This window comes from Myotis brandtii, unplaced genomic scaffold (assembly GCF_000412655.1).
Source record: "Myotis brandtii unplaced genomic scaffold, ASM41265v1 scaffold115, whole genome shotgun sequence".
Taxonomy (NCBI): Eukaryota; Metazoa; Chordata; class Mammalia; order Chiroptera; family Vespertilionidae; genus Myotis; species Myotis brandtii.
The window spans coordinates 6713413-6731908 of NW_005353967.1; the positions used below are offsets into that span (position 1 = coordinate 6713413).

Below are 18496 nucleotides of genomic sequence, written 5' to 3' on the forward strand. Positions count from 1 at the left end.
GTAAGCCAGTGATTCTCAACCTTGGCTGCACATTAGAATCACCTGGGCCTCCGGAATGAGGCCCAGAAATCAGGATTTTAAAAAGATTCCCAGGTGATTCTAATGTGCAGCCAACGTTGAGAACCACTGCAGTGAGCAAAGCCACTCAGTTATCTGGCAGCTGCAACAGATTCAAAATCAGAACCCTAAAAACACCTGGGCCTCCCACTTTGCACCCTCCTATTCGTCCATCATCAAAACACTGGCTCAGAAATCTGTGTGTCAATTGCACTCAACCAGGATGCTGGAAAAAAGATCTACTCAAAGCTTTTGTTAAATCCTTTCACACCAACTAAACGCCCCCTATCTATCTTGGAAGGAGGGCCCCTCCCAGGGATTCCCCAGGAAACTGCTATCATTTATGCCCTTAAACAGCCAGGGGGAATTAAAATAAAAATTAATGGAACATCTTGCCACATTCTGGTAGATAGTGGGGCTACACTCTACTTTAAACCCCACTCACTTTGGAACTAGCACATGGGATCCTAGGAAAACGGCGGAAGCCATAAAAGGGTGAGAATTCTTACCCGAGTCAGCTCTTCGGGATCTCTGTAGCGTCGGGTTGAGAGAGGAAGGTAACAAGCGGTCCCTTTCTTTCCAAATCCTGATCCACTGGTTGTTCCCCCCTTACTCCCCCCTCCCCGCCAACAACAATTGCTTTTCGGCACAACATGTAGCCCATAAATGGAAACACATTTCCCATTCCTGTCTTCCACCCCAAAATTTAGCGCCTTTTCCATCTTAACTAAGCACTTATCATACACTGTGGTCATACCTTTTGCAATTTGAAGTGCGACAGCAAAACAAGCACGAATTTTTTTTCCTTCACCACAATTTCACAAATAGAAGACTCATTCTTACTGTAGATCTTAGCAACCTCAGCATACGATTTTTTTCTTTCCTTATCAAGTCAAGAACTTTCACCTTTTACTTAAAGGAAGCACTTTACAGCTTCTCTTTGGCATATCTGAATTGCCCGCCTCACTACTCTTACACTTTGGGGCCATTACTAAGTAAAATAAGTGTTCTTTGAACACAAGCACTGCGACACCTCCACAGTCGATCAGATAACCTGGACGGCTACTAAGTGACTAACAAGCAGGAGGGTATACATCCAGGAGACACGATTCACGTCCAGGGGGCGGGACAGGCCAGGACTCGCGAGATTTCATCACGCTGCTCAGGATGGTGTGCAATTTAAAACTCATGAATTGTTTATTTCTGGATCTTTTCATTTAATGTTTTCATACTGCAGTTGACCACAGGTAACTGAAGCTGCAGAAAACAAAATCGTGAATAAGGGGGGACTACTGAATCCTTAGTATTTAAGATTTGGGGGCTGAGTATTACATTTTTGCTGATTCCTTCTCTTTAAGACCCTAAAATGTTTTCTCAGATTGAGTTATGTCCACTGTTAGGTCGCTGAAGGAGGAACGCACGAGGCCAGAGTGGTGAGGGATTACGAATTTATTCGATCATCCGCACACCAGGTGGCTGAGCCTGGATGGCTCCAGCACCCAGCGTTGGGGGCCAGCGGCTTTTGAAGGACTTTTGGCGGGCTTTTTCTTGGCGGAGAGTTCTTTGTGCACACCCGGAGGGGAGACCATGGAATGTGGTCGCTGCAAGTGAAATGAGGTCTCTGCAAAGGGAACGTCCATGGTGAAATGGCCTGAAAAGCCAGTTCCTGGGGGAAGGATATCAACTCAATTGCTCCATCAAACCTAACATCCACTCTCAACTTGGTGGCTTTACTTAGCAAATATTAAGCACCTACTGTGTACCAGGTATTGTTTTAGGAGTGAGGGATACCGCGCTCTCAGAGAGCCATGTTCTGGTGGGAGAGATAGACAACAAACACACAGATGTGAATGCCAGTTTGTGAAAAGCATTATAAAGAAAACAGCAGGGGAAGGAACAAAGAGAGACGGACCAGGGGTGCTTCCCTTCCATTTCTCCAGAGGTCTCACTTTCTGTTTGTACCTCAGGACTGGAGCAAGTGGTTTCCTTGTCTGGATCCCCTGCCTCCTCCTTTAAACCCTCCCTTTTGCTTGCTTTCCTCTTCCTCTTCTTCATGCTCAGCCCCAACCCACTTCCTTAGGAAGCCTTCTCTGGGCTGCCAGGAGGGAGCAAGTTCTTTTCATGGAGTCACAGCGCCAGAGGTTCTTCCCAGGACATTCACAGGGGCAGGTGGATGAAGCTTTTAATGCCTTGTCCCCTCCAGACTGTAAGCTCGTGTGTGCCTCCTTCACTGTCAGAGGAGCTACCCAACAAATAAATGTTGGCTGTCTGGCTAACTTGCAGTGTGCCAGACTAGTCAATTAAGTAGGTAAGACCCTTCCCAAGCCTGTTTACAAAATACTGTGCTTAATCTTTTTTTAAAAAAAATATATTTTAAAATATATTTCTTTATTGATTTCAGAGATGAAGGGAGGAGAGATAGAAACATCAATGATGAGAGAGAATAATTGATTGGCTGCCTCCTGTACCCTCTCCCCTGTGCCCCTTGGCCGGAATCGAACCTGGGACCCTTTAGTCCGAAGACTGACACTCTATCCACTGAGCCATGCCAGCTAGGGCTGTACTTAATGTTGTAGGCCATTTAAATGACTTTGGCCAATTTTTTTTCTATAGGAAGATTAATCTCCATAATTTTGTTTCATTTGATTATGAATATCAATACTAGCTTATGATGTCATTTTCACTTCACTTTAACAATCTTTACTCTTGGAAACCTGTGCTGACTGAACTAGTTTTAAATGAATCATCTTTCATTTGTAAAAGATTGAGTCATAAATAGGCAGAATCAACCCATGCTTTTATTTCCATTGCATATAAAAATTTCATATGAAGGTATTGATGTACAGTACTATCCCCATGGGCTGTAAGAGAGGCTAAGAAACCACTAAAAGAATCATCATTTGTAATGCTCACACACAATTTACCATTCTGAAAACATTATCTAAGGAAATAAAATAAAAAACAACTAAAATCAGTAAGGATGTGTTTTTGTAATTATAGTGTCCCCTTTGTACTGTTTAAAAAACAAAAGTAATCAAATTCCTTTGGGCCAGGGCTGCTAAAATCTACAGTTTGTGTCAAAAAAAGAAAACAAAATAACAGGAGGCTCATTTTTCCTAAAAAGAGAATCTCTCCTTTCACTAAGTCACATTTTCTGAGGGCTGGGCAGTAGTGGAAGAAGGTTTCATCTATCCACTGTGTCATAGCGTTGGGAGCTGGCCATTGTGAAAGGTTATGTTTTAAAATTCTAAAGCAATATAAGTTTTGCAGAAACAAATTCTAGAGAATGATAAATCCTTTATGCTATGTCAATTGGTATCGTATAAAACATATCTTGTACATCGTACATATGGACTCACATATTAAAAATTTGGTTGACTTCAGTTGAAGAAAATTTCCAGGGTTAAAAAATGACCTTTTTCATATTATATATTCTCTTAACATGACAGGAAGCTGACGAATAAAGGACTAACCAGCACTCGAGACCTTTGGCTCTAGTTTCAAATCAGTTCATTTGCCTATGTGCTCTAGAAGCCAAAAATACTTCTTATAATTGCGGGACAATATATTTTCCCAGTAGTGTTTGAAAGTAGAAAACAAATGTGGCTAACTCAAGTAGCTCCTGATCAACAGATGGGGAAAACCCATCACCATATAAACAATGCTGCTTCATGGCAAGAAGTCCTTAAGCTTTTATCTCAAAAGGGTCTCAGAATCTTCCAGAGGTTGTCTGTGGTTTTGTAAAATCCAGCTACTGCCAGAAAACCAATTGATTCAAAGCTTGGATGTGAAATGCCCAGCCCTAGCCCCACCATAACCTTACTTTCAAATGCAGCAAAACAGAAGAAAATATTGGTTAAAGTTAAGGCACAGCCCTGGGACCAAAGACCTGCAGCTATGTTTTTTTTTTTTAATTTATATATCTTTATGTATTTTATAGTTTTTTCTTGAATTTTCCATAAACAAGCTCTAAGGTGACAAGACTATATTACAGGAGAAAACAAAATGTACAAGGAGTATGTATACACACCATTCATTCTCTCACCAAGAGTTTCCAAATATATCAACACCATCCCATCATGGGATGATGTTTTAATAAGAACTGATAATTTACAATTAACATTACAATATGTACATTACAATAAATACATGGTTGTAAACAGACAAACAAGACTGTATTACAGGTAAGGTCATTTGGTGAGAAAAAAAAATGCATGGCACAAAAAAAATAAATAATGCATTCAAAAATTATCATAAAGCTTTCTGTGAAATCCATTTCATTCAAGTTTTTTTTCCCTTATCTGCAATTTGTTCTATCTACATTATTTTCTTGTGAATTTTAAGTGATGTAAAAGAAAATAAAATCAAAACAGCATTACTATGTTTAGTAACTTGCAAGCTGAAATGTACTGGTTATATGCAAACTTGGCCATCTTTTCCCCATACAGTACCCAGATATTGCATTTTCTTATGGCATTTTAGGAACTGTAAAGCCACTTGTGAAAGGATGTTATTTTTAAAGCGGTGTATGACACTGAAGCACACTTGGGCAAGAGAGAAGGAGAAAAAGGAGGAGGAAGGGAGAGGATCAGATCGTACAGTGCATTAGTCCCTGTCTCTCGGATAGTACGCACTTTCTACAATTTGATTGTCAATCAGTGGGTACCCTCACAACATGTGACCATTAAAACCCAACAAACGGGGGAAAAAAGCCTCTCTTTTTAGTGCAGTTATAAACCCTTTCAGGTCTGGATTTGTTTGTGACATATTGCTGCTTTAATTTTTTTTGTTTTTCATTATTAAGATTCTAGGCACTCTGTGGGGAAAATACCAGGTATTAGGGAGAGGAGGGAATGAGACTATTTTGGAAAAAGGAATAAACCCTAGATTCTTTGTCATTCCTTCTATACCTCCATCAGGGAGAAATGAAATTAAAACAAGTTTCCAAGTGTTCTTGTGAAACCATTTGGACAAATATAGGACTTTGTCTCAAAGGTTACTGTCTGATCTTTACAGGGAAAGGAGGGTGGAGATCTGATCATTAATCAGTTGATTCCTATTCTGCTCTGTGTAAAGATCGGAACTACACAAGTTTTCCCTCAGGGGATCTCAGGAGATTAAAACAGGAGCTATCTTCAGCATGGGCCATTTTTCTGGCTGATGACTTTGTTATTCATCCCCAGAAGGCTTCCTGCCTTCCTAAATATCAATGTTTTTCAGGGTTACACTTTTCGTTAACTGTTTATTTATTTTCCATTTAGTCAGACACCCCCCTTTAGTTCTATGCCAATTCTTAGATATCAATTTGAAAATGATTATTTGGGTTCCAATCTTTTCACAGAGAAGGTAAACACGTTGTTCAGAGCTAAAATGGAAAAACAAAGTCCAAAGTAAATAAATGCCCCAAGATGCCAACTGATGATAAATACTGGAAATTAATCTCTAAAATTGCAATAGTTCTTGGTGCCAAATTCAGCCAAAAGTGATCTCTCATTTTTTTTTTTCAGCAGAATCTTTTTACCCAACTCAGTATTTTAGGAGGGCATTATATTACCAAACCACTGGTGCTAGTGGCATCATCAATGACTTTCCCTCAGGATATTACAGAAGTTCTCTACAAGACATACTGACGAACCAACGATAACCAATAAAGCAATTTCTACATATTAAGTACTTGTCTATTAAGGAAGGGTAGTTCCTACATTTAAAATCACTTCTCCAGAATATTCCTTATATAGTTCTTACTCCCATGGTAAAATCATGGAAACAAACGCACATTAGTTGTACTGGTGTTTGTTAATATATTCTGCTAATATTGTTAACACTGCCTAACTAGCTGTTAGCTTTTCTCTGTAAATCAAGAGTAAAAGCTAGTCATTCTACACGACCTCGCAGTAGAAATGAATGCTAACCCTAACTTGACTATCTGCTTTCTTCCCATCAATCAAAATGGCAATGATATATTTGATAAGACCCTATCTAGTGAAGGTGGACAGAGGTTCAAACACACGCTAAATGATAGAGCAGCACAAGGGGCAAAGGTTTTTCGTCCTATGACTGTGAAAACAATGAAAATGAGCATGACATATGTGGGTCATTACAAAGACATGCACTTGTGAAATGAGGGTCTACCGACATAGCAAAAAGTTATCAGAAGACACTACGTAGGAAAATACCTAAAAAAGACTGACCATTTTAGCTACTGGGTATTTATATATCTCTCACTTGCTTCAGACAACACCAACGGATGATTGAGTGTGCATGAGGCTTAAGACACATTAGAAAGAACGCACATCAAAGTATTACTGAACAAATATTCACTTTGCACACCATGAAGAAAAACAGTGAAGAGCAACTCTGCTTATCTGAAAAGAATGAAACAAAAAAAGTAAATGAAGACCTACCAAAAGAGTTTCCTGCAACATAAAATTTGCTTTTGTTTTAAAATATGGAAGTCATTGGTATATAAAACAAGGAATCACTACAAATCAGTTAATTGCTATGAACTATAAGGTGCAAGTAAAATTCGTAAATTAGATTTATCCAGTGTAGCACAGATTGGTACTGAAAACTTGCAAGTTACTCCTTAGAAAAAAATAACCAGTGGCAGATGAAGTTCTGAACATAGTTGTTTTTTTTTTAAATATAATACTTCAATACATTTAATAATAAAAGTAAGCTCTACAAAAATTCTGTTTTACATATCATACAAAATATAGAGGTCAGTGCAGCTCACTGAACCACACTATTCAGTCATGTATCAGGAAGACTTGAAATTAGAAAATTATGCAATTTCTGTGGCTCATCTTCCTCCTGGTAACAGATTCGCGCTGTGTCCTGTTCCTGACCCATTTGTTGTTTCATTCACGAGTTCACTCTGTCTGTGTAATACCTTCTTTCTGCTGAAAATATTGCAAACAAATAAAAAGAAAAGAAACCCCAAGTCATATCAACTTCTGGGCTGCCTGATGAGCCACACTCCCTTGGAAATATTTTGGAATTGATTTTTCTCTGCTTTGTCAGCTCTACCAAGCTGACATCTTGTTAAAATGCTGTTCGTGAAGATGTCCCCCTCGGTCTGATGACATGGAGGTGAAAAAACTGGTTACAATATTCCTGAGCTCCAGACTGAGTAGTCAAGGTCAGTTTTGTTCAACAAACGTCCTGGCAGATGACAGTGAGGTGTGACCATGGTTGTGGCATGTGACATGCACTTTGGAAACAATTTTTTCTACTAAAAAAAAAGGCATGAATGTCTTTTGCACTGTTACGTGTCGGGAGAGTGATCATCGATGACACAGGCTTCGGGCTGGCTTTCCTCCTCGTCCCCCACTGCTTCTTCTTCCACCTGTTCGTCAAGGGGAACCTCGGTCGACTCCGAGTCTTGAGTGCAGAGAGTCTTGGAGTCACTGCAGCTAGTGTCTTCTTCTACTTGACTTCCACTGTCCTTTTCAGTGTCAGACTCGCCATCCTCCTCTAAAGTGAGTTCAAACTGGAACTTCTCAGTCTGACCCTGCCGGCCCTCCTCCTGGTCATCAGGTGCTGGGGAGGGGCTCTGAGGAATTGTGCTCTGGTACCATTCACGATTGTCCTCCAAAGTGTCCAAAATGTCCTGGGCATCAGGATGGACAAGGTCTGCCCACGTCTCCCAGAGGGGGTGAACGATATAGTCTATGAAGCCCACCTAGTTAAAAAGAAATCCAGTTTGAGTATAGGACTTGGGACGAAGAAACTATGGAAAAGGTTAACTAGATCCCACATATATATCCAATTTATATCAATTTATAAATATAACCTAAAATTTAAATAGAAACATATAAAATATAACATGGCCTGCAACTACAACACTGAACAGAAGACTATTTATTTGGTAAAACAGTCACTGTTTTAGGCAATGGTGAAAATTAGCTTCTAGAACTTTTTACAACATAAAAATCCTACAGCTGTTTACATGGTAGGGCTTGGCTTGAGGCCTGGACTTCATTTTAGAATAGTCAGTGATAGGTAAATTGAGATAACTGAAATATTGTCATGTATTCCATATGAATTCATATAACCGAATTCACTTATAAATTCAGATAAATTGTCTCTATACCTATGAATATACTATGTGAATAATAGTCATTAATGAATATAATGCCATAAGAACATATAAATGACTATAGGACTATAGATCATAAGAATAAAAGAGTCTTTTGAGTTGTAAAGACTAATGTGCAATTGAGCTTGCAAACATCAAGTACTCATGTGAAAACCACTAAAATACTGTGTGATGTGGACACGATGGAATCCAATGTTCAAGCTACTGTTTTGCTCTCTCGGAAAGCTGTGTGCATAATGCGTCACCTGTGATTTCTCCACAGATGCATTGTGCTTGTCACACATGGGACTTATCTCCATGCCCCGCTCCCTCTCGCGGTCTCCTTGGCGGAAGAACTCCTCCATTATGCGGTCCGTCCACTGGCGGTACAGCTGCAGCGGCTTTGTCGGGTTGCTCAGGTCCGCACAGTGCACCATATTCTGGAGGACCTAAAACAGACAAATGCATTCTCGACTCAGCACCTGTTCCTCCCCCTTTTTTACTAGAAATTCACATTTAATGACTGCGACACTTAAAAATAGATGTTGTGTAAGATTCATTCCAAATAGTTCAACCATGATGTGTCTATGTGTGGTTCACACTTATATTAATAGTCCAAAATTATGACACCTCTACTGCATCTAAATACCAAGAGCTGTTTATGTGCATGGCTGATTAAATTAAGAGCTGCTTAAGTGGCTGGTTTTGTGGGATGTCAGGTGTTTTTTTTTTTAAGTGCATATGCAAATGAAAAGACCAAGCTGGTTAATTCATAAGTTGGGAAAAAGGAGACATAAATTTTATCAAAGCTAGACACACAGACACATGAGAAAATTCAAGTCATGCTTTACCTGAATTCTGTCAGAATAATTATCAAGAAGAAGAACTCCAGAACTGGTCACTTTCTTAGTTTCAACCATAGTTTTCAAATCAGCCAGTAGATTCATGTGTTTTGACATGTCTGTTGCAAGTACCTTAAAAGCAAGGAGTATTTTATTAAGTAAAAAATGTCCAGAGAAAAAAAGAATTTGCAAATAAAAGTACTATGCAGAATGTGAGAAGAAATGGAAAACCACTCTGTCCTCTAACAGCATGTATGGCAATTCTTTACTACGTCTTGGGGCAGAGTCCTTTCCTCTTTGTTGTCAAGTTTTCTGGAAGCCCAGATATATGTGTGCAATATACAGAAATGTTAGGCACTGATAACCACTTTTGTGACAGAAAAAAAGGCCTATCCATGATTAAGACATCATTACATATTTTTCCCATTCCTTGGACTAAAAAATGATTAGTGAATGCTGATGAACTGATTCAAGATTGCTCACAGAGAACTTCAGAAAGAGAATATTCTGGGCAATTTTCTGCTTATTCAAGACAGATAATTCTTTCCTTTGTATATACAAAGCTTAAGAGAATGAATTTTTTGATAACCAGAGGTTTTCTTGTGTCTCGTAATCACTGTGAATAATATGCATAGAGAAAATATTAAAATCATGGATGTTTTCTAAATGGCACTCTGATGGAGTCCCCCCGTTTTGAGTGGAAAAAATTCAAGCTATGGTCAGCACCCTCTACTCTTGTAGGTCATCTTTCTGCCTTCACCAGACCAGAGGAGTTCAGAAAATAAAGCTTGAATAAGGAGGGTAAGCTGTCATTATTCCGTTTTAAAAATTTTTGTTATTGATTGATTTTAGAGAGAGAGAAAGAGAGAAAAACATTGATTTGTTGTTCCATTTATTTATGCATTCATCGGTTGATTCTTGTATGTGCCCTGAATGGGATCAAACCCACAACCTTGGAATATCACAACAATGCTCTAACCAGCTGGGCTACCCGTCATTATTTTTAACTTTAAACTGCTAGAAGTAGAAAACCTATTACAGAACATCAGGGACAGCTTCTCAAACATAAAGGGGCAGCAATAGGATTTGAAATATACAGTTCCTTTCATTTAATATTCATTCTTTTTTTCCCCCTTGAATAGTTTGCATCACAGCTTTCTTTTTTGCTTTTATCAGCTACTTACAATGTCAATGACCATTTTTCTTAATGATTGTCTTTGCTTTTTGGTCAAATTCTGGAAAATGTCACAGTTTTCTTCTTGAAGCAACTTAAAGCCCACGGCCAAATGATGGTTCTCCAAGACAGAAGAATCATTGTACATCAAGGCAAGTTCAGAATCTTAAAAGAAAGACAAGAGATAAGATTAGCAAAGCCATTTATTCTAAGTTTATTTTATTCTTCATATTCTGGGATAACTTTTGGTTTAGAGCTCAATTTCCCCTAAACATCTCTGCTGGCCTTACCATACATGGCAACACCAAGAAGGCGATGTATTAGTTACTGTAACAGTGGCAAGAGCAATGGCATCGGGGGAGTGAATTCTAACATAAATGACATGTGCAAGTCATTTCACACCCCGTGTGTCTCAGCTTTCTCTTTGCTAAAGTGAAAGCAGAACTGAACAGATAGTTCCTCCCCTCCAGATCTGCCATAGGTTGCTCCATAAGCTCAGTAGAAAATGCCATTATTCTTAACATTTGCAACATGCCCAAAGCATAAGGTGCTGTATTCCTGATAACTGTGCATCACCTACCCAGCATTTTATATAACGTAAGGATCACGTGACTTAGGATTGTTTGTGTTCAGAGAGGGGACAAGAACAGTTTGGAACACACAGAGAATGTTCGATTTGTTCATGTTGTTCTTATTTTCATCCACAGTATAGCTTTGAAAGTAGAGGCTTTATTCATTTTTCCGCTTCCTTTTCCAAGTACTGTGGCAGTCACTGTAAACAGGTATATTGCCCTTTCTACCTGAGCACTCGTGGCTTCACACAGAGAAGGATGTCAGGCTGCCTACAGAACCACACGGTGGAGATTCTGCCGCTCTCACTACTGCCCTGGGCCTGTGTATTTTAGGCAGTGAGAGGTCCTGCCTCCTTACTAGTTCCTGTAAATACCTTTTAGACCCAGGTCTGTAAGATAGTCATTAAAAAATTGGTGCTATTAACTGTTTCCACTTAAGTCCTTGTAAAGACTAAAAGTGCATGTGTTTGATCTTTTTACTGACTCATGCACAGAAAATACATTTGGAAATATATATTCTTTTCTAGGAAAGAAATACTCAATACTTCTTACTGAATATTTTAAAGGAGCGAGGGAGGAGAAGTGAGGTTCAAGACATATTTCTAGTGTGAAATCTATGACTTCAATAATACTATAGAAATAGGAATTTACACATTGAAATATCTGTTCCCAACTACAAAAACAGAGATGTCTAGAGTACCAGGCAATGCATATGTATGGTATTACTTATTGTCTTTCTTTTTTTTTTTTTTGACAAAGCAATAGTATTCATGTTTTAAAAGTCAGTATATGGTCAGTCTGACTTTTAAATAGTCTATAAAAGCATCTAATTATGAAATTTATCCATAGACAGGTAAACACACAGAAATAAAAAATTTGAAACTATAAAGGATCTTAACATATTATCGTTTCTATAGTGGAATCATATTAAATAACATATACTGAAAGGAAGTCACAATGTTTTCCAAGTGGAAGGCATAATACATTTTCTAATTAATCTATTACAGTTCTTTTAAGGGGGCAAATGTGTATGTAGATCAGGGGATTAACAGAAGAACTGACCCGGATTAATCTATATGCCCTGTGAAGAAAGAGAAAAGAAATTCAGGCAATTGAACTTGCAGAATAAAAGATGAGGAGCTGTTACTTGGAGGAGGCAGATCTGTGGTCTGAACTTTGAAACAAAGAATCTGAATTCTACTCAAGGTAAGGATGGCCTTTCACAGAGAGGGTTGTCTAGCTCCCCGCAGCCTGCCTCGGTAGGCGGTAAGCTCCCGGCATGTAACAAGAGTCCAGACTGGCCAGAAAGACCATGAAATGATTCCTAATTAGACTGGTGGGCCCCTACTGCCTCTCTAATCTCTGAGGCTGTTACAAAAAGCTGGCGGTGACTGCTGAGTTTTAAATGAATGCATGTTAGCATTTAAGCAACCTGTTTCTACTCTTCTTTGGAACTGAAGGTGTGTGTGGTCATGTCTAAAGGAGAGTAAAATTCTGTAGTTCTTGAGTAGATTTTGAAGAAGCAGAGGTGTGCACGGAGACTCAGAATCAGCGGGGGGAGCTCTGGGACCTCTCTACCATGCAAAGCCTGCAATCTCATGGCGCCTTTGTAGCCTCCTTCAAATAGGGAAGGTGGCCGCCTCACTATGGGTTTATAAATTTGAGGATTAGAAGTCTCTAGGATTCTTTATTACAGGAAATGTAGATGAAACCTTTGGCATTGAACACGTTGCCAGCACCAGCTCTACGGTGCTAAGTGTGCTAGTCTGAGCCATGGATGCTCAATCCATGAAAGAGAAACATAAACTTAAAGTCTACATAAAAAAGGGTTTACTGCAAACTAAAAATAATCACATAGTTTTGAGTGTATCTCACAAAGTTATTTATTACAAGTTTACAAGTTATTAGAGGGACTCATTATAGCAAGCTGTGAAGTTAAGACTTACAGTATTTGTGCTACTGGCTACTAGGCCTCTTCTGTTTCCGAAGTGGAGTGCTTGCTGGCATGATCCCTAGTCAGAAGCTAACTAGGGCAGTCATTCTCACAATGCCCTGGGCTCTGATCAACCCTGAGCTACTTCCATTACCAGGTGATGCTGCTGACTCATTCTCTCAGTCACAACATCGAGGGTCTCATTAGATTTCGTGAGGCTCTCATCAAGTTTATTGGCAGCTTCTAGCACATTATTGAAAGTCCTCAAAAGTGCATTTTTTAGCTCTATATTCTAGGATTCTTTATTACAGGAAATGTAGATGGATGAAACCTTTGGCATTGAACACGTTGCCAGCACCAGCTCTACGGTGCTAAGTGTGCTAGTCTGAGCCATGGATGCTCAATCCATGAAAGAGAAACATAAACTTAAAGTCTACATAAAAAAGGGTTTACTGCAAACTAAAAATAATCACATAGTTTTGAGTGTATCTCACAAAGTTATTTATTACAAGTTTACAAGTTATTAGAGGGACTCATTATAGCATGCTGTGAAGTTAAGACTTACAGTATTTGTGCTACTGGCTACTAGGCCTCTTCTGTTTCCGAAGTGGAGTGCTTGCTGGCATGATCCCTAGTCAGAAGCTAACTAGGGCAGTCATTCTCACAATGCCCTGGGCTCTGATCAACCCTGAGCTACTTCCATTACCAGGTGATGCTGCTGACTCATTCTCTCAGGAATAATATGGCCTCATCACACCCTACCCTCCAGGAAACATCAGTGATCGAAGTTCCTCTGGGAACGGTTCACCTCCCAGTGGTCCCACAGAAAAGAGATCATCACTACATTACTGAGTAACAAAATACTTACAAAAACAGGGTTAGTTATCCTTCACCTCAAGCAAGTCATCAGCAAAATGACCTTAAACAGACACCCTTGGCCACTGTCACTGTATTCCTAATTCTCCCCTAAATTTCTCCATTATCTGTCTCAGTGGGTCTCAAACTTTGGAGAGCATCAGATTAGTCGGTGAACGGAAGATCAGCTTCAGTTCCAGACTCCACGGTACCCTGACGCTCGCCAGAGTCCTCCAGTGCCAGCCAAAGCCTGTTTGCCCTTTGAGGGTCCATAATAAAGAATAAAGCTGGTCCTCATTTAAAAAAAATTATCAGAATACTTGGAAACAGTGACTTTATTACCAGTTGTTTTAATTTTTTTCTCTAATCTATTCTTAATTCTAATGTTATGATAAGGGAATCTACAATATTATATATAATAGGGTGAAAAAAACAGTACCAGTCTGAATTTTGGCCATTACTAATTTAAAAAAAAAATATGTATAACTTTCTTTAAGGCAAACATTAAATTTAAACAAAACTTTTATGAATGAGGAGCATATCAAGACACACCTAACAATCAAAATAATAAATCAGGCCAGGCTAAGGGAAGTATCAGGGTACAGTGCACTCTATAACCTCCCCGGGCTTCTCAGAAAGGACAGTGGATCCTAACCCCTGACAAAATGTGAATGCAGGCAGCTGCATCTAATGTGAATCACATTTATGTGTTAATATTTAGTTACGCTTTGGTGGTTCCTGAAGGCACTCTATTATAGGTTCTTATAAGGTAGCTAGAACATGAAATGTTACCCTGTCTGATCTTGGATAAGTGAGTTCGTGAACCAAAATTCTAAAATGTACTGGGAAATCCATGATCTTCCCAATCTTCCTATACTAGTATATGAGTGAGTCACTAAAGCACAGTTCGTCATAGGGTAGTCCAGAGGCTATTCAAAGATACAAAAACAGAGCTAAATATTCTAAAGATCTGAGTTAAATCTCTCCAAGCAAAGCTACATTTAAAATCTCATTTTAAATCTGGCTGCAGCACAGGCTGTGCAATGAAAGCTGAATGCATGGAGACTTCTGGGCATGAGGAGGCTCTTATCCACAAACTCATGGCAAAAACAAAACAAAACAACAACAAAAAAATCAGCATTACGCCCCATGGGATACCATAATAATATTCAGAACTAAATTACATTAAGACACATTCTCATTAAAATGCATGTTTACACATTCCAAAAGAGCTTAATGGCTCTGGAAATACCCCCAAGTACATAAATACTCCCATTCTAAAGTGTAGATAAAAGAAATATTTTCTGCAAAAATAAATTTAACTCTACTTACTTGTATTGATCAGAAACTGATTGGACACACCAGGATGATCTACATCATGTATTGCACTGGCAAAAATTGCTGCAAGAATCTCCAAATCTGTAAACACAGCCTGGAAAATCAGACAATATAGATAACATCACTATTCTATAATAACACTTATTCAGGTTTAAACAAATGGAAAATTACTTCCTAGAATTTGATGGAAAAATAAAATGAAGTTTCGAAATATATTATGACTAGTGACCCTGGGCACGGATTTGTGAACATTGAAAGGAAATTAATTAGAAGGTGGCCGGTGGGGCAGGACTGGGCGAGATGGGCTGGACATGCCTGGAGCCAACCTCCAGCGGTCCCTCCCCGCGTCTGTGGAGTGAGCTGGGTCCCTGTGGCAGGTGGGGTCCCTTGGCTTGGCCTGCGGGGATCTGGCAGAAACCGGCTCTCCAACATCCCCTGAGGGGTCCCAGAGTGTGAGAGGGCATTCTGCAAAGTTGCTGTCATACAGGGTGTGGAACGCAAATGCAAGTGTGCAGTAAACCAGATTCGGGGCCAACAGTGCCCCAGCAACAACATAACCCACGACTGAAGGTGGAATCGCGTGGTCCCACGAGGAATTGGGCTCCCTCCTCTCTGGTTTTGGGGTGTGTCACCCGAGAACCGCAGCTGCCAAGTCACTGCAGCTCGGCAGTTCCTGGGTTGAGCGTCTGCCCCCTGTTGGTCAGTGCACATCATAGCAACCGGTTGGAAACTTAGCATATTAGCCCTTTGTATATATAGAAGATAATGTTTTGGGAAGAGTTCTATAGATAATGAGTTACTCGTGAACTTTGTAAGTGTGATCTTGGAAGAAAATATTTTACCTAATATTATAATTTATGATAAAAAATTTCCCATTGATTATATATTTTTAAGTATTAAAAAGGAATATCTGAAATTGTTTTCTACTCAAATCAGGGTTTCTCAACTTCAGCAGAATTCACATTTTTGGGCCAGATAATCTCTGTTATGAAAGGCACTCTGAATTAAAGGAATTTTAGCAGAATCCCTGGCCTTTACTCATGAGATGTCAGTAGCATGTACCCCTCAGTTGTGGCAGCCAAAAGTGTTTCCACATATTACCAAATGCCCATGGGGAATGGGAGGAGAAAGAAAAGGAAGGAATCACTCCCAGTTGAGAACCACTCACTCAAATGATGAAATATTAACATAGTTTTATGATGAAAACACTCTGAACTATCCTATATAATAAAAGTCTAATATGCAAATCAACTGAACAGTGGAACAACCAGTCGCTATGATGTGTACTGACCACCAGGGGGCAGACGTTCAATGCAGGAGCTGTCCCCTGGTGGTCAGAGCACTCCCACGGGGGAGTGCTGCTCAGCCAGAAGCTGGGCTCATGGCTGGCGAGTGCAGCGGAGGTGGCGGGAGCCTCTCCCGCCTCCGCTGCAGTGCTAAGCCATCAGTCAGACATCCCCCCAGGGCTCCCGGACTGAGAGAGGGCACAGGCCTGGCTGAGGGCTGAGGGACCCCCTCCCCCCGAGTGCACAAATTTCGTGCACTGGGCCTCTAGTAAAATATATTAGAAAAAAAATATTTCCCCTAACAATTAAGAAAATAAAATTGCTTAAATAACAATTTAATGAAACAACTTCTTAGGATTTGGTAAAATTGAAGTGTTTCCTTGTAATCAATTCTATGAAAAACATCAATGCATTGCTTATATTTTAAAATAATCATCCTTTGAACTATAAATGTAAAAGCCATCAGACTACATTCCAGAAAAACAAACTAAAATGATATAAGCCAAACAGATGTGCTTTAAAGAATGTCCATTAGGTAATTTCAAGAAAGCAGTGTCATAAACAGATGAATCCCTAAATCGCTGGTCAACTTTCACAAACAAAATCATCAGACTATTTATTTACCACCACATCTTTTACTTTATAACTCAATATACTTCCAACGAAGCCAATTATTTTCTGCACTGCATACTCTTTAGCATACAAGTTTAAGAGTCCTTTATGAGTGACAAGTTAGTGTTCTCAGTTTTAGAAACCAGATTTACCTCCAAAGCAGGTGTAGATAACAGCACATGTGTCGACTGGACCACGTCTGCAGCATGAATATTGTTGTGGTAGGCCACGTCAGCATGGTAATGGTCTTCCAGGGTCATAAGGTATGTAACTAAAGTGTCTACTGGAATTTTAAATGTTTTCAATAAATCCCGTTCCTGTAGGAAAAGAAATTCTATTAACATTTGTCCTTACAAAAAAGGTTTTCCATAGAGTGTGTCAACAACAACAAGATATCACACCCAGAAATGGAAATAGCACTCTCACAATATCTAGTGAGGAAATGGAAATCTTTGGGAAGATCCAGGGACTTCAGGGATAAAACCAGAGTTGAGTTGTCCTTCTGAAGCCCAACAGTGCTCAACCCAAGATGTGTGGTGTGAGGAATGAGCTGCTAGTTCCAGAGTGTCTGTGTCCCAAGATCATGAAGTCAGCCTCAGTCTAGCGCCACTGACTCAGCCACTAGATCACATCAACTGAAATGTGACATCCTTTCTAGGACTGGAATCTGCCATTCCAGTCCCGGGGGTACCTACAGCCTCAACTCCTCATTTAATCCTAACCCTGTGCTGGAACAGAAGCAGCTCAACAAGAGTGAGAAACGGATATGGAGAAGAGCAGTACACAAAACAGTGAAGAAATTAAGATTAGTTAGCAGAGGGGTGGATTCAGTTTTTATGGTTAGTATTCCATTCTCTATGTGAATCAGGGTCATGTGGATGATTTTTAAACTATTATTTTAATGAATTGCTTCAATTTTCCCACATCGTATCTTTTCCTTAAATGGGAAAAAATTAACAACATTGGTTTATTTGTATTTTACCCACACTTCAACCTTTCTGTATTCTTATTAATCCCTAGGTAAAGGGGCAAATCTGAAAAAAGTCCAATATATGCCAAAGAGGGTGAGTAGTAAAGAAGACACAATGCATGCACAATTCACAGACTGGACATTAAGGCACAGAATGAGAAGAAAGGTGATAGGACCACATTACCTGAAAGATGGTGTGCATGATAACAGTCAGAGGCCGGTTACCAGACAGCTCTGCTATTCTAAAAACATGAAGACCCCATTTGTTCACCTCTTCTAGTTCCTGGGGTTAAAGAAAGACAGAAAAATTAGAAAGCAGAGGTAGAACATAATTTTATATATAATTTTTATATTCATGTAAAAATTACTGATTTTAATAAAAAGATTGTTAAACTTAAAAAAAAGTGATTCATTTTAAATATAATGGATGCACCATGTAATTAGGGGAAACTTTAGGCAGATTCACTTGAACATACTAAAAACTGAATAAGCATTGCTTAACCTCGTGTCTTTGACAATACAACATATTTACATACTTTCAATATAAATTTCAAAGCATTTCTTCAATAGATAAAATCCAGTCACAAAAACCTTAACTATTCTCCTAAAACTGGAAGATTTAATAAATAGATTTTTAACTTTTTAATGTTAAACAATCAAACGTAGAAGCAAAAAAGGAAAGAACACACATCACAAACTACCTGTGTAAATCCATGTATTAATAAAACCCAAATAATTTAGAAAGTTGTATAAAGTGTGTTCCTATCTTAAAAAAAA

The 18496-nt window shown here is 39.2% G+C and overlaps 1 protein-coding gene across 3 annotated transcripts in view; it reads right to left on the reverse strand.

Annotated features, from left to right (window-relative positions):
* Window positions 1-2833: 2833 nt before the first annotated feature.
* PDE4D (phosphodiesterase 4D, cAMP-specific) overlaps window positions 2834-18496 on the reverse strand; it is a 1047082-nt gene continuing 1031419 nt past the window's right edge. For all 3 annotated transcript variants that reach the window (XM_014548745.1, XM_005857916.2, XM_005857918.2), the window contains 5 exons: window positions 14846-14945; window positions 10164-10318; window positions 8989-9111; window positions 8404-8586; window positions 2834-7741 (listed from right to left, as the gene is read on the reverse strand). In XM_014548745.1, the coding sequence (XP_014404231.1) occupies window positions 7325-7741; window positions 8404-8586; window positions 8989-9111; window positions 10164-10318; window positions 14846-14945 (978 nt within the window). In that variant the 3' untranslated portion in view covers window positions 2834-7324. The remainder of the gene's footprint in view (window positions 7742-8403; window positions 8587-8988; window positions 9112-10163; window positions 10319-14845; window positions 14946-18496) is intronic.